Genomic DNA, 14769 nt, shown 5'->3' on the forward strand with positions numbered 1-14769 from the left:
GAGATGGGTCAGACTGAGCAGTGTCTCTTGGTATAGGGCTCTTTTCAACTCTGGGTCACTACATTATGGAGATTAACCCTTTCTGTCACCTCTCATCCTATTTTATTCTTGTTCAATAATTCTCTTGACTCTGCATCTAAGCTTGCAATTTTATTGTCTTAATCTAATTATTATGAGAGTTTTTGCATCCCCTGGTAATAGATATAATTCTATCTTACTAGAATGGTTGTGACTGAATTTCAGGCTAGAAGAAGTCTTAACTGTCTGTATTTTCATTCTACACTTCTTTCTTTGTGGCTTGGCTTTATGTTCTTATTTCTGCTGTTTTTATTTCCTAATGTGAACACACACACACACACACACACACACACCCCACTTTCACCCTTAGGGGAGTTGAAATTGAATTATAAATATGTAGCTGATTAGTCACCAGGCTATGGAGAACTAGTTGAGGTTATGCACCCTCTGGCAGATGACCCACTACCTGGAGTATTGCCTCAAGAGGCCTGCCACTGCCCCGGGGCTGCTGTGCATGCATGTGACTGCAGTGATGTGCCACATCACCTCCCAGGTACAGCTCTCCTGGACCCATTATCTCTCAAATCAGAGAAACCTGGTGGCACAGGCCTTGCAGGAGCTATGTAACATTGCCCAGGCCCCAGTTGGGGCCCAGTGCTGATGATCCTGACTTTCACAGGGCTCCTGCTAGAGAGACCACCTCCATGCCACACGTGGGCACTGAAGGAATGGGGAGTCACCATTGACAAGGACTGGCAGAGCCTGGTGACCTTGCTGTGAGCTTGGCTCATGGGGCAGCACCACACCTGGATGGAGACACAAGGCCGCTGGGATGGTTTCTGTCAGGACTTCAAAGCTGCAAGGCCTCCTGGGAGCAGACTATTGGCTTGGGTGCTTCTGCCTTACCTTACACTAACAATCTTAGCCTACTTGGGTACAAAGTTATTGAGTTGCAAAATTTACCCCATTTCTAGCTACCTGTGACCAGCCACGTGAATTTGGGACGTGAACGAATAGAGTTCAGCACCTTCTGAGACCCTTTATGGGCATCGGATAAGGAGTCCTGTGGTGATACTACCGCCAGTGATGTAGCTCCTGACAAATACTTGAAGGACAAAGGCACTTGAGTGGCTCTTCTCTGTCTGGGGAAAATGGGAATCTAAAGGCTTATTGCTCCTATGAATAGTAAAAGAAACTGCATCTCATTAAATGGTAAACCAGTGCTATTTACTGCACTTAGATTAATATGAGTATGAGACTTCATCAGCCCACAATTTCATGTGCTACTTCTGGCCACTTATCTGAGGCACTGGGTCAGGGGGGAAATGGTGAAATGATATCAGGAGTACTCTAAGAAGCAGTCTTACCAAGAATGGAAGAGTAACACCTTCATAAGGATTTTTTTCTAAAGCCTTTGAATTTTAATTCTTATGTTTCTAGAATTATTATTAAGACTAGCCCTTGCTGGTTTGACTAGGTGGTTAGAGCATCTGTCTGCAGTCTGAAAGGTCCTGGATTCAATTCCGGTCAAAGGCATGTGCCTGGGTTGTGGTCCTGCTCCCCAGTAAGGGGCTTTCAGGAGGAAGCCGATCAATGATTCTGTCTCATCATTGATGTTTCTATCTCTCTCCCTCTCCCTCTCCCTTCCTCTCTGAAATCAATAAAAATGTACTTGAAAAAATAGTTACTAATTTGAAATGCACATAATAGAACATTGTTTTCATTTGTATTTTTGAATTGTTAATTAATTTGAATATTATTAATATCTGTGTCGGTACTGGTGGCATCCTCTTTTAGATTTGTTTACCTTGGCAATGGGCATGTCCAGCAGTATTTCCAACTTTGAGCTTTTGGATTTTCTTATTAATTTTCAAAACATATTTTTTATAATCATTATATTGCCCCCTTTCCACATTCGCTGAAAAGGAGGTTTCCTGTCTTTGGGGAGGGGGAGGAGCAGGGACTCTTAGGACAATGTGACTGCCCCTCTCCCATCCTCTGGCTTTAGTGAGGAGACAGGCTGTCCCTCAGGACCTTCAGAAGGTTTCCCACTCTTTTATCTTCCAATTTGATAATTAGTTCTCATATAATTAACCACTGCTTTGTTCTCAAGTCTGGTTGTATTGTCATTTCCCTGTGGTTTCTAAACTTGAAATTTTACTTCCAAATTTTTAAATTTTAGTAAAGAGTTCTTCCACACTTGTTGCTTATGTTTTGAAACAATGTGAAGTGAGACTTTGAATTCACTTTTCTATCAGTTGCTAAAGAAACTTATACAACATTATGTTTGAATATGCCTTTCTTTCCCATTGATCTCATATGTATCCTTCATTACAAATACATCCTTATAGATTACTAGCTAATTTTTGTACTATCTACTCTTATATTTCCATGTAGTTTTTAAAATAATTTAATTGACTTTCAGAGAGAGAGGGAAAGGGGGGAGAAAGAGGGAGACATTTATCTTCTGCCTCCTGCTACCTGGGGTGGAGCCTGAAACCCAGGAATGTTCCCTGATTGGGAATCAAACCAACAACCTTTTGATTCAGGGCTATTTCTATGTAATTGTGCACTGATTCCCCATGGATTTGATATTAGTGTGATCATAAGGTGTGTAATATAAAATAAATGTTTATCCACAAAATTCTACCTTAAAAAAAATCCTTCTTGTTAAAACTGTTCCTCATATTAAAACTATGTTAATATTATGTTTGTGTGTGTGTGTGTGTGTTTTAAACAGAATTAATCCTAAAATTATGGCTTTATAATATTTGGTATTCCAGATAAATAAAAGTTTCCCACGTGGAAGTGGAAGAAAATAACTCTTTGCGGAGGTAATAATTTTAAGGAGAGGAAGAAAGAGGGTGTGTTCGGGAATAAGAGTTTGGCTGAAGTCTGGTGGAGAGATACTGAAAGCACATGAGAGGAAGCTGGAGAAGGCTGTGGTCAGGCGGTGGAGGCCCTTCCATGGTCAGCTGGGGATTTGGCACTAACGAGTTGGCAGTGAAGGAGCATCAGCATTTCTCAGCAGCACAGTTGCCACTCAGGATGTCAGAAGTGGGTCTTTCTTTGAGAGATATGGCAGCCTATATGCTTAGGGTGAAGGGACAGAAGCAGCAAACACTTGCAAAGTTATTTCAACACAGAACTCCTTTATGTAGCTCATACTTGTTTTTACCCAAGACTTCGAGTTTTTTGCTGAACTTAGAAGCATTTTCTGAAAAGTTCTTCACGGAAGAAAAGAGTGAGTCTGAAAAAGAAATTGAGACCTAATGGCATTGCTCTATTGCTGAAGCAAATAAAACAAAAAAGTAAGCTATTCCCCTTTGTATTTTACAAGGTACTTATATTTGGCATATTACAAGATAAGCAAGAGTGAAATAAAAACGCATTTATATACATGAAGAAAACATTTGATCATATAGAACAGCAATGAATAGGTAGGTCAGCATATTTTAGAGATTCACAGAAACATACAGATAATGAGTTCTGAAAATGTGAAGCATACAACAGGACACACTGTATTTCCATTTCTTGTGGATGTTTCATTGAAATGTAGACTTTGTCAGTGTACTTTCTTGAAACTGTAGCACAATCAGAACAGTGAAGGGGAGCAAGGCAGAATTAGCTAGTTCAAATACCATCCCTGCAATCTGGGCCTGGCATGGTGATACTTAAAAAGGTGGATCATAAAACTTTTCCACCAATTCATTCGTTTACTAAACACTGATTCAGTGGATGGCTGCTGAATTTGTTTATTGCCTACAAAAAAAATCAAAGAACAAAATATATCTTATAAGATAGCTTATAATAAAATATAGTGCCGTATTTACTAGTAATGTTAGTGAGAATATTTTGGTCAGTAATGAATACAGAAAAGTGTTTAAGTACCTCAATCAGCCACTTATTAAAGGATTAGTATAATATGAAAATCTGTCCCAGGTTTTCACTAGAGTAAAACCTGCATTTTGGGGACCTCAACCTAATTGACTTTAGATTTAATGGATAAAATTTCCTGTCCCTATATCAATTAACATCCTGTTAATTTTAAAATATATTTAACAAGATTTAATTATAATAGAACATACAGCTTATTTTTAAATAATTAATTCACTGTTATTTTAAACAAATTTTACATGTTGGGAAAAATGCTGTAGTAATTTCACCACTAATAAATATTACATGTCTACAACTATAGTCTACATACTTAATCCAAGTGGCACCACTCTTAAACAATGTTCCAGGAATGAAGAACACGTGGTCACATCACATCCCACACTCTAATTGGTTCTGTTGTCACTGGCCTGAGTTCTACAGCAGTTTCAAAGTGGCTGGCCCATTTTCCCACATGCACTAAGCTATACCCCAGCCTTGAGCATTTGTTTATTCCTAGTGACTGGTGAATACATATGTATGAGAGCTATTCAGTATAAATTGAAAATTACAGTGTCTCACATCAAAATTTTTCTGTCTTTGTCTCTCTCCCTCCATCTTTCCCCTTCCACTTTCTAAGAAAAACAGAATATACAAAAAATCTCCTTTTGAAAAATATCAGAGAAAAGGGAACTGGGATCAAATGGCCCAATATCTCAACAGCAATCCTCAAGGCTGGAAAACAATGAAGCCATGCATTCAAATTTCTGAGGGTAGAACATTTTCAAGCAAAAGTTGATGCACAGCAAAACTATAGAATTGTGTGTGGCACAGATAACATCTTCAGATATACATGGTCTTTACCTTTCATCCACCTTTTTCAAAAAGAAGTATGCTTTCCAAAAAAAGCAGAGCATATACAAGAGAGAGGTGGAAACAAATCCGAGAACAGAAGTTGTAATGGAGGGGATAAGTGAAAGTACCCTCAGATTTCTCTGTGAAGGAAAATTTCACAGGTAAGATCTGTGCCCCAGGCAGAGAGAACCACAGAACCCAGAAGAGCCAGGGAACAGGAATGAGAGGATAATGAGCTCTGCCACATCACCTGATGTGTTTGAATAGATGAAGAGTGTGTGGTAAATTGCTTATGAGTACCTGGAGGAAAACAATAAAAGTGTTCTAATCCTCAAGTAGAGTGCAGCTATAAGCTGAGAAATGTGATGAGGATTAAGTGTTTGGAGGCTGAGAGAAGAAGCCACATGAGAAAACTGAATGCCTATCTTCCCTGGTAAGAGGTAAATGAAACTGATCAGGTGAAAGCACGTTAGTCTGCTGAACAGAGTCAAAGATGGGTCAAGCATGTATGTTAAGACAGGGGATCCATGTTTTTCTTTTCTTTTTGTTTGCTTGGCATACATTTCAAATTTTATTGTACTTTTTACAGGACCATTGAATGCTGCTGATTCTGTGGCCAAAGCTTTGGATTTCGGGACCTGGAAGGCCAAAACTGTGCAGAAAGCAATTCACATGGACAGGCTGCCCAAGGAAATCAGGGAATGATGACCTAGCTGCAAAAACACCTTCAAGACTGAACCTGTCCTTGGTGGCTGTCAGCCATTGGTCCTTGACTGTCCATGGATCATAGGCAGGAGGCCTGACTGTTGGCTGCAGCTCATGTCCATAATCCAGGGTGAAATAGTGGATCATACAAGCCTAGTGGAAGAATTTCACTTCTGCACATTGCCTCCTGCATGCTTCCCTCAAACAGGGGACCCACAGTTTTTCATTAGCAATTGTTTTATTAACTGTGACATTGCACCAAGTATATACCTGTTTCTTTCACAAAAGTAAAAGCTATAAAAATGTCATCATTATGACCTGAATAAACAATAAAAATCTAAGTCTTGGATTATGCCATTTATTATTATAACACTCATTTTTACTGAGTGGAGATGTAGTCACAGAGGGGAGGTGGGGGTAAGGTCGAGAGATTAATCAAGGGACTTGTGTGCATGCATATGAGCCTAATCAATGGACACAGACAAGAAGGGGGAAGGGCATAAGTGGGTGGTGAGGGGTTATGGGGGAATAAGGACACATATGTAAAAATCAAAAATTAAAAAGAATTATTAAAAAAAATAAAGTATCAGCTGAAACCGGTTTGGCTCAGTGGATAGAGTGTTGGTGTCTGTGGACTGAAGGGTCCCAGGTTTGATTCATGTCAAGGGCATGTACATTGGTTGTGGGCACATCCCCGATAGGGGGTGTACAGGAGGCAGCTAGTAGATATTTCTCTCTCATTGATGTTTCTAGCTCTGTAAAAAATCAATAAAATATACAAAATTAAAAAATCAATAAAAGAATAAAATAAAATATCAAATCTAATCCATACTAGTGGTCACCATAAACTTAAAAGACATGGTTTCATTTAAGAAAGATTTTTATGTGAAACTCTCTGTAGCCTGAAAATTATTTTGGAAGGAAACAAAGAGAAGTTTCCTTCAAAAGTCATAAGGATTGTAATTGAAAGTCCATATATTTGGCTTCTTGTACTAAAATAAGTACTTTGTGTTTTTGCCTCTCTGATAAAGTTTATATCAATCAAAGTACAAAACGAAATTGACAGCCAGTTTGAAATTGAATTGCCATGGTCTAGAGCAATGAATATCCTTACATGATATTATTCTACAATCTACACTAATAAAAGAGAAATATGCAAATTAACCATTACTCCATTACACCCAACAGCCAATTAGAGTGAGTATCCAAATTAACCCAACAAGTTAGTGATTAATTTGTGTATGCAGCCAGAGTAAAGTGGCTGTGGCAGCTGTGGGAGGGAAATCAGTAGTGGGGGTGTGTGGAGCAGTGGCAGGAGAAAAAGTGTGGGGTGCAGCAGAAGGGAGAGCCTGGGGCAGAGGTGATGATGAGAGGGAAAGCTAGGGGTGGGGGCAGAGAAAACACTGAGCGGGGAGAAAGGGGTGGCAGTGGAGGGAAGGAAGCCCACTGGAATCCCTGTTCTTGCAGGCATCTTCCTATAATGGGCCTCTAGTGTCATTATAATTTTAGATAGTTTACAACAGCAAAATGTACAATTATCCCAAACTAATTTAAAAACTAATTCTTTGAATGTTTGGCAGCAATTTAAAATAAATTGCATGAAAGAATCTAATCCCTTTCAGAAGGAATAAAGGAATGGGAAGGCACTTGAGCATTCTATATTGGCCCCTCTTGCGTTTTTGCCAAGAGGGACCCACTTCTCACCATCCAATTGCCCTCAGCTGTTGCCTGAGCTTTCTGTTCATGCTGAGCTTGAAGCCTTGTGGTGGCTAGTACGAAAGATCTGTCTCTTGCCCAATTATGTGAGCTGGGCGCTCCCTGGAGAAGAAACCTGAGTTCCCTGAGATATGTGATCAGTGCTGGGGCCCCACCAGCAGGCAAAGTGGCAAAGGGATCCCAAGGCAGGTGCTGGGCATGGAGGCCACAGGGGTATAGGCTACCAAGGAGACAAAACTGAATATCACATCACCCTGCTTGGCCCTGGAGGATGACTGGTTAGCCAAAGATGGTAAGATTCCTCAGGAGAGGAACAACCTAAAGCAGACACAGTCCCAGAGCGGCCATCAGGAGAGAACTTGGGGGTCAACACAGGTTTGGCACAACCTTCATCTTCTCAACTTTGCAGGGCCTGTACCCTCACCCCTTCAGAGGGAGGTCTCCTGACCCCATGGAAGCTTTGCTTCCCACTCCCAGCTCAGATTGGTACACAGGTGACAGAGACTTGGCCCAGCTCATATCTTGACCCAGGTAACAGACAGAGATTTGGCCAAAAGCAGCTGCCCTATATCTAAATCCAGCCTAGCACCAGGAATGCTCAGGGCCTACTCAAGAATTCAAATAATCCTTTCCACTAATATTTACAAGGTAAACTAAGATTGTTGGTAGAGTATTAAATTTGACAGTAAAATAGTAATCAAGTTTTAAGATTAATTAAAATAGGCTAATTGAAATAAGTGAATATTCAAGAAATATTAATTGTATTGGATAAAAACATGTTCCTATTGGTAGTTCACCTCATGGAAAAATCCCTGAAAATGTACTGAACAGAAAGCAAGAATATTTTTGTGCAAAAAATTAAAAAGTAAAGTTATCAAGACTGTATTATAAAATTTACAAAAGCCTCCATTAATCAAAAAAGGGGGGATAGTAGGGTAATATCATGTAAGGAAAAAATATCCTGTAAATAAATTATATCTAGAAAACTTTTACTTTACAGAAATAATTTTCATTTGTAATGCTAACAGCAAGACACCCATGAAAAATCCACGTGATGTCTAAATAAGACAAAGAAAAATTATTTCGGCAAAACTAAAAAATATTCCAAATATAGAAAAAAATACTTTATTGACTTATTAAAAACATATTTTATTGATTTTCCACAGAGAGGAATGGAGAGAGATAGAGAGCGAGAAACGTCGATGAGAGAGAAACATCAACCAGCTGCCTCCTGCAAACACCCTACCGGGGATGTGCCCTCAACCAGTGTACATGCCCTTGACTGGAATCAAACCTGGGACCTTTCAGTCCTCAGGTTCAGACACTCTATCCACTGAGCCAAACCAGTTTTGGCTTTTATTGACTTTTTATTGAGAATACATTTGCATATTTTCAGAAAACAGCTCCAAGAACATGTAGATTCCTGCAACAGAGAGGAATTGACAGGTTGTTCCAACCAGGAAGACAAGAGGAGAAACAGTCCAGAGATGAAAGACACTGATGACGCCTTGCCATGCTAGCAGTCAGCAGCTGTGCATCGCTGTAGGTTGCCCAGAACCAAACCAGAGAGGGTCTGACCTGCCTAACACCTGCATTGCTACCATGTGCCCACAATCCAGATACCATTGCTGACATGTACACTTAAGGAACTGTTTGACATTAAAACGGGGTCTCAGAACTTTTGGACATTGAAATTGGGATTCAAACATTTTTTGTTATTATATGTTTATTTCTAGTGTGTAAGAGGTAATATTTTTTAAAGGAAAGAAATGGGGGAACATAGATACAGAGGCAAAGAAGCATTGAACAGACTATCAAACTACAGCAGAAACTCAGCGGAGGTTGGGATGGGGGCTGTAAGATATAAACCTAAGGATTTGTATGCATGCATACATGCATAACCAATGGATGCAAGAAACTGGGCCCGGGTGAGGGCGGTGGTGGTGGTGGGGGCTGGTGAGGGCATATACTGGGGGGTAGGAGAGGCCAGGGGGAAATAAATGGGGGAAAACAGGAGACATATGTACCACTATATTCAAACAAATAAAAAATAAATAAACGCAGCATTATAAAATTTAAAAAAAATATCAAATGGTTGCAGGTCTTGAAACAAGATTGGATTTGAATGATGATGAGTTGAGAGGAATTAAAGACAATTACTACATTTTGAGTTTCATAACTGGTTGAAAAAAATACCAGAAGAAATGGAAAATATATTTAAGGAAGTACATGGAGGTTTAAGTGACAAGGCTCAGGACACCAGATGCAGGAACTGTCCTAGGTAGTAGCACCATCTCAACTACCCCTTCTTTAAATTCCTCTCCTCCTGTTCTTCAGTCACTTCTCTTGATTCAGAATGATTTATTTAGCTAAAAAATGATAAATGATCCATGTCTTCCCTAAAGTAATTTTGAGTCTATAGAAAAACATCTCAAATCACTACTAGATCCCAGCTACCTGATCCTGATAGAGATAGATTTCAGGAGAGGAAAAGAGAACAACCTGCACCATCCTTCCCCAGTTTCTGCTCCAGAAGCAGGACCTAGAACAATAGGGCTCGACATAGGGGTTGCCACTTGAACCTTGCCTGGTTCTCACTCCTGGACCCTTAAATGCTTAATAATCTTGGAACCTGGCTGGATAGGGTCTGGGAATTCTCTGGATTGCTGCTGTCCAGACAGCAGCCAGGGGAGCTCTGAGTGTCTGTGTCTCAGCATTGCATCCTGAGTGGGCTGTGTTAGTAAGCCAAGGGCAGGATCATCATGGACACATCCTTTTGGTAAGAAGGCGGTCAAAATATTAAGATTTCAGCTTTGCTTTCAGTGTCCTCCTGACTGGCATGTAGCAAGTTCTGCAGGACACACAGAACATGTGGAATATGCTCTCTGCCTCCATGGACAGACTTCACTCCCACTAGCCACCCCTCCAGGTGCTTCAGACTCTTCAGGGATGCAGCGTGGATCCAGGAGGAGCGCTTGGAGATGAGTCTGAGCAGCTGGAATGGTGTCCCTTCCCGGTGCTCCACTTGCAGGAGCATCTGACCCGCCTGGTGGTGGCCATGCTGCAGAGGCCCTAGCAGAGAGTGTTGGCCTAGATGTAAGCCAGCAGGTCGCAGTTGGGCCTGGCTGTAGCCTGGTTTTTATTCTGTATTTGTGTGTGTGTGTGTGTGTGTGTGTGTGTGTGTGTGTGTGTGTTTAATTTTATCAATTTGAAAAATGCACAAAGCCCAGAATCAGGAAAAAGCCCCCAAAATCTAAGACACCTCAGATCTATCCATTCCATTTCTCTGTCTGTGTCTTCATTACTTAATTCCCCTCCATGTCTCTATATTTTACTCTCATAGCATGCTTTATGGGTAGCTGTTTGGATGCATAAATTAAAAATAATTTCACTAGTTAATTCAGCAAAGCTTCTTATTTAATCAGGAAAGTAAATGTTTTTTTCACAGAGTGAGATAAAAATTAAAAGGTCATTGGAGCTGACCTTCCCACATCTTAGAAATCATTGTTAACTGAAAACAATTTTGTGTCTCATTTATAGATCATACTAATGAAATAATGCCCTTAGGGGTCTCTGGAATACATAAGATAGGAAACCATGAATAAAATAATGTTTGGGAACAAAGTGAAAGGACAAGGTTCCATGTTACTGACCCAAAATTATACATTCCCTGTCCAGAGGTTTCTAAATATTATGGAAAAATGAAGAAATTGTCAAAAGAATGTTCTATTTCATAACATAAATGTAACATACTTATACCTCTAGGTCCCAGGATTACATACCCTGTCCCAAGTCTAATCGCCTCTCCAATAAAGGGAATTATATGCTGGTGATTAGTATCACCTGATTCTAATGCTCATTGCTTTAAATTTATATGAATAAAATCACATAGTATACCATATTTGGTGTGTACTTTCCTTTGTTTAAAAGTATTTTGGTGATCCCAGCCAGAGTGAATTAGTGACTGAGTGTCAATCTATACACCAGGAGTTCACAGTTGAAGTCCCAGTCATGCCACATACCCAAGTTTCAAGTTGGATCCCCAGTCAGAGGCATGTATGAGTAGCAAGAAAACAGTCAATTAGTCCCTGTCATCATTGATGCTTCTATCTCTCACCCTTCCTCTTTGAAATCAATAAAAGTATCTGTAAAATTAAAGAATTGTAGGAAAGCATTTTGGTGAGATTTATGAACTGCCGCTGTGCTGCATTTGTTTTTATTATTTTGTCTCATGGTATTCCACTCTAAGATTGTACAACAACTTGCTCATTCCATGGGGGAAATGTCTAATCAGGGATTCATCCAATTTTTGTTGGATTGTCTCTCTTCCTTTTGTTGACTTATATGACTACTTCATATAATTTGGATATTAACCCCATCTCAGAGGAAACACTTGCAAATATGTTCTCCCATAACATGGGTTCTTTTTTCATTCAGATGTTGATTGTTTTGCTGTACAGAAAGTTTTTTATTTTAACCTAGTTCCACTTGTCTATTTTCTCCTTAGTTTGTGTTGCCCAATAACTAAGATTTGGAAACAGCACAAGTGGCCATCAGTAGGCAAATGGATAAAAAACAGCTGGGAGTCATTTACACAAAGGAATACTATGCAGCTGTACAAGGGATCTCTTAAACTTTAGGACATGAATGGACCTGGAGAATATTATGCTACATGAAATCAGCCAACTTCTTGCATTTAATGTTATTTTATTAGACACTCAAGTCATCTGTTATTGTACTTCCTTATGAAGGTTTAGAAATAGGCAAAATCTAGAGAACATATTCTATGGCATGTATCATGAATAATGATTTTCCCAAACTGAATAAAGCACAAACTGATACTTATGTTTGAATGTTATCATATTTAATAATACATTAAATGGGTTTTCATGACATAAAAGGAAACTAAAAACAAAAATGTAAAACATAGTTATCTTAATTGACGGTGTATTAGGAAAATGCATTCCTTATATACTGGATTTCCCTGGCATATGGAGTCATTCCTAATCTAATTCTAGTCAAATGTGACTAAAGCAACAGATAGGCCTGAGACAGGGAGAAAAATAGCAAGAAGAGATTCTATATATGAGCGAACTTTAAATTACAAATATGTCAATAAATGTGAGACTTCCACCTTAATGATCCAGGAGTAGTTTGGGGCATATATTGCAGTAAAAGTGGGTAGATGGTGAAGACATTGTGCTGGATGTGGGTTTTAACATGGCCTGGAAGAAATTCATATTGCTATATTGTTCTTTGAATCATCACCACAGACTCCAAAAGCCCAGTCCCAAGTACCTCCCTCTTCTATCTCCCAGTAATGTCTCCCAGAGGTAAAAGTCTGAGCACCCCGGTCATGAAAACACTCAGATCCAGGAGAGACACATGTGCCCCTTGAGAACCACATCCCATACAGAAGCTTATCAAACCTCCAGGTAAGAAGACATGACTGTTAGGTCTCCCTGGCTACAAAGTGAGAGTCATTGGAAAAAGAAAAAGAAATTATATGGACACATTGCAAATGAAGTCACTTTATTATGAGGTTTCAATAGCAAGAACAGTTTTGTTGGTCACATCTAATAAAGAGGAGAACACAACATCTGTAGAACAAGCAAATCCCTAGTAACACACATTTGAACATTTTTGAAATGTACATATTCATGGTCCAATATAAGATTCATCTCACCCTGGCCATTGTCTCAGTGTTTAGAGCTCTGGCTCAGGCATGAAGGGTCAGGGGTTTGATTCCACTCGAAGATACATGTCTGGGTTTCAGTTTACACCCTTTGCAATGCATCTGTCTGGGCTTTGAATCCTTTTCTCTTTCTCTGAGTCTCTGTCTCTACTCTCCTCCTTGCACTCTCTCTAACAATTAATGGAAGAAAATACCCTTAGCCCAACCAGTGTTGCTCAGTTGGTGAGAGTCAATTTATGAACCAGGAAGATAAGGATCCATTGGTGGTAGGGTCACATGCCTCTGTTTCAGGCTTCTTTTCTAGTAGTGAACAGCAGAAATCAGCTTACCAATGATTCACTCTTATCACTTAGGACCCACTGACTCCCTTTCTCTTCTTCTCTAAAATCAATAAATTACATTTCCAAATATGATCTCTATAAGAAAAACAATTAAACTAAAAATCTGGGGCGGAGATGAAGACTTCCCCACACAATAGTCTAAAAATTCCACAGATTTCACTGTCTATCTGGTGCAAATTGGGAGCAACTATGGCTTCTGCTTCTGGAAAGTCAAAGAAGTCTTACAACAGGCAGGATCTCAGGACTGCTTCAGGCGCTTGCGTGGGGGTCCCAGACAGCAGCCCTGTGCTGAAGCCAGAGAGCGGTACAGCTCAGTCACCAAGCTGGGATTGGATGCTATCTTCTCTTGCCACCCCTCTGTCTTCATAACATCCTCAGCATGAGAGTTGATGAAATCCACTGCCTGAGTTTTCAATTGATCTGCACTGTGGAGGTCAGCCAAGGTGAGCATTTCTGCAGCATTCTCCACAGACAGCTGACTGCTGAGGGCATCCTCACACATGACCTTCAAACGCTCCAGGGCATACTTCTCAGCAGCTGCCAGCAAACCATCAGCCATCTTGTCCAGGTTGGGAGCCTTCCCCGTGTAGATGAAGCACATCATGTCCTTAAACACTCCAGGCTCCATGTCAATGATTTCTACCCGTTTCGTTTTGCTCTCCTGCATTGTATGTCCAAACATGGACCTAAACACTGGGGAACGAGCTGCTAAGATAGCTTTGTGAGCCTGGAATTCCTGGCCAGCCACACGAAAGCAACAGTCTATGAACCAGGAATTCTCCCAAAGTCCTCCTAGCTCATCGGCGAGCTGGCACTCAGGAACCTCCACCATCTTCCTGGGATTCTGTCCAAAAATGGGGATGGAATCTTGTGACACCTCACAGAAGAGGGTCAGCTTGTCATCAGGGAGCAAACTGTCGCCTTCATGCAAGAGAACATCTAAAGGGATGAATTTCTTGAATCCCCATTCTTGGCCTTGTGCAAATCTACATGTATAGCAACTCTTCATGCATATAATTTCGAATGTTTTTTCTTCCTTGTCAATCAGGAAAGAAAATTTGAATTTTGCCAAAGATATACTGTTTGGAGAACTGACCAGAACCAGAAAAAGTGACAGGTAATCTTTGCTTTCTTCATCTTTCCCCTTGGGGTATACTCTCAAACACCATTTCAGTTGATCATTGGCTTCTGATGAAAAGGTTGAACTTTCCATGAATTCACCCACTTCCTTCCTGCAAAAGCTAAAGTTTCTGATGGTCCACATGTGGGACAATTTCATTACCTGGATCTGTGTGTGGCACCAGCTGTCAGCTGCAGGGCCACTGGACATTTCTGCCAGAGATGGAGGACTGGGAAGCCTTGACATTGCAAGTTCAAAGGTTAAACAAGATTTTTCAAAGTCCGAGGAAAATATTTCTGTTCTCTTTCCAGCCAGGTTAAGTCAGTGGTGGGAAGATAAAGTTGTCTGGTCTAACAGGAAATCTCTCAGAGCTGGGCCTACAGCTGTTGGTAAACTTACTTCTGCATTAGCTTCACACTCTCTACAACATCCAGACTTTGTTGCTA

General features: G+C 40.3%; 1 protein-coding gene across 1 annotated transcript; it reads right to left on the bottom strand.

The window, feature by feature from the left end:
- Positions 1-13441: 13441 nt before the first annotated feature.
- LOC311627927 (speckle-type POZ protein-like) lies at positions 13442-14569 on the bottom strand (the record flags this gene model as incomplete). The annotated part of the gene is made up of 1 exon (XM_084894661.1): positions 13442-14569. The coding sequence occupies one exon, from the start codon at positions 14567-14569 to the stop codon at positions 13442-13444; it is 1128 nt and encodes a 375-aa protein (XP_084750787.1).
- Between the last annotated feature and the right edge of the window lie 200 nt (positions 14570-14769).

The sequence above is a fragment of the Pipistrellus hanaki genome (assembly GCF_964339955.1).
Source record: "Pipistrellus hanaki genome assembly, chromosome: 9".
Taxonomy (NCBI): domain Eukaryota; kingdom Metazoa; phylum Chordata; class Mammalia; order Chiroptera; family Vespertilionidae; genus Pipistrellus; species Pipistrellus hanaki.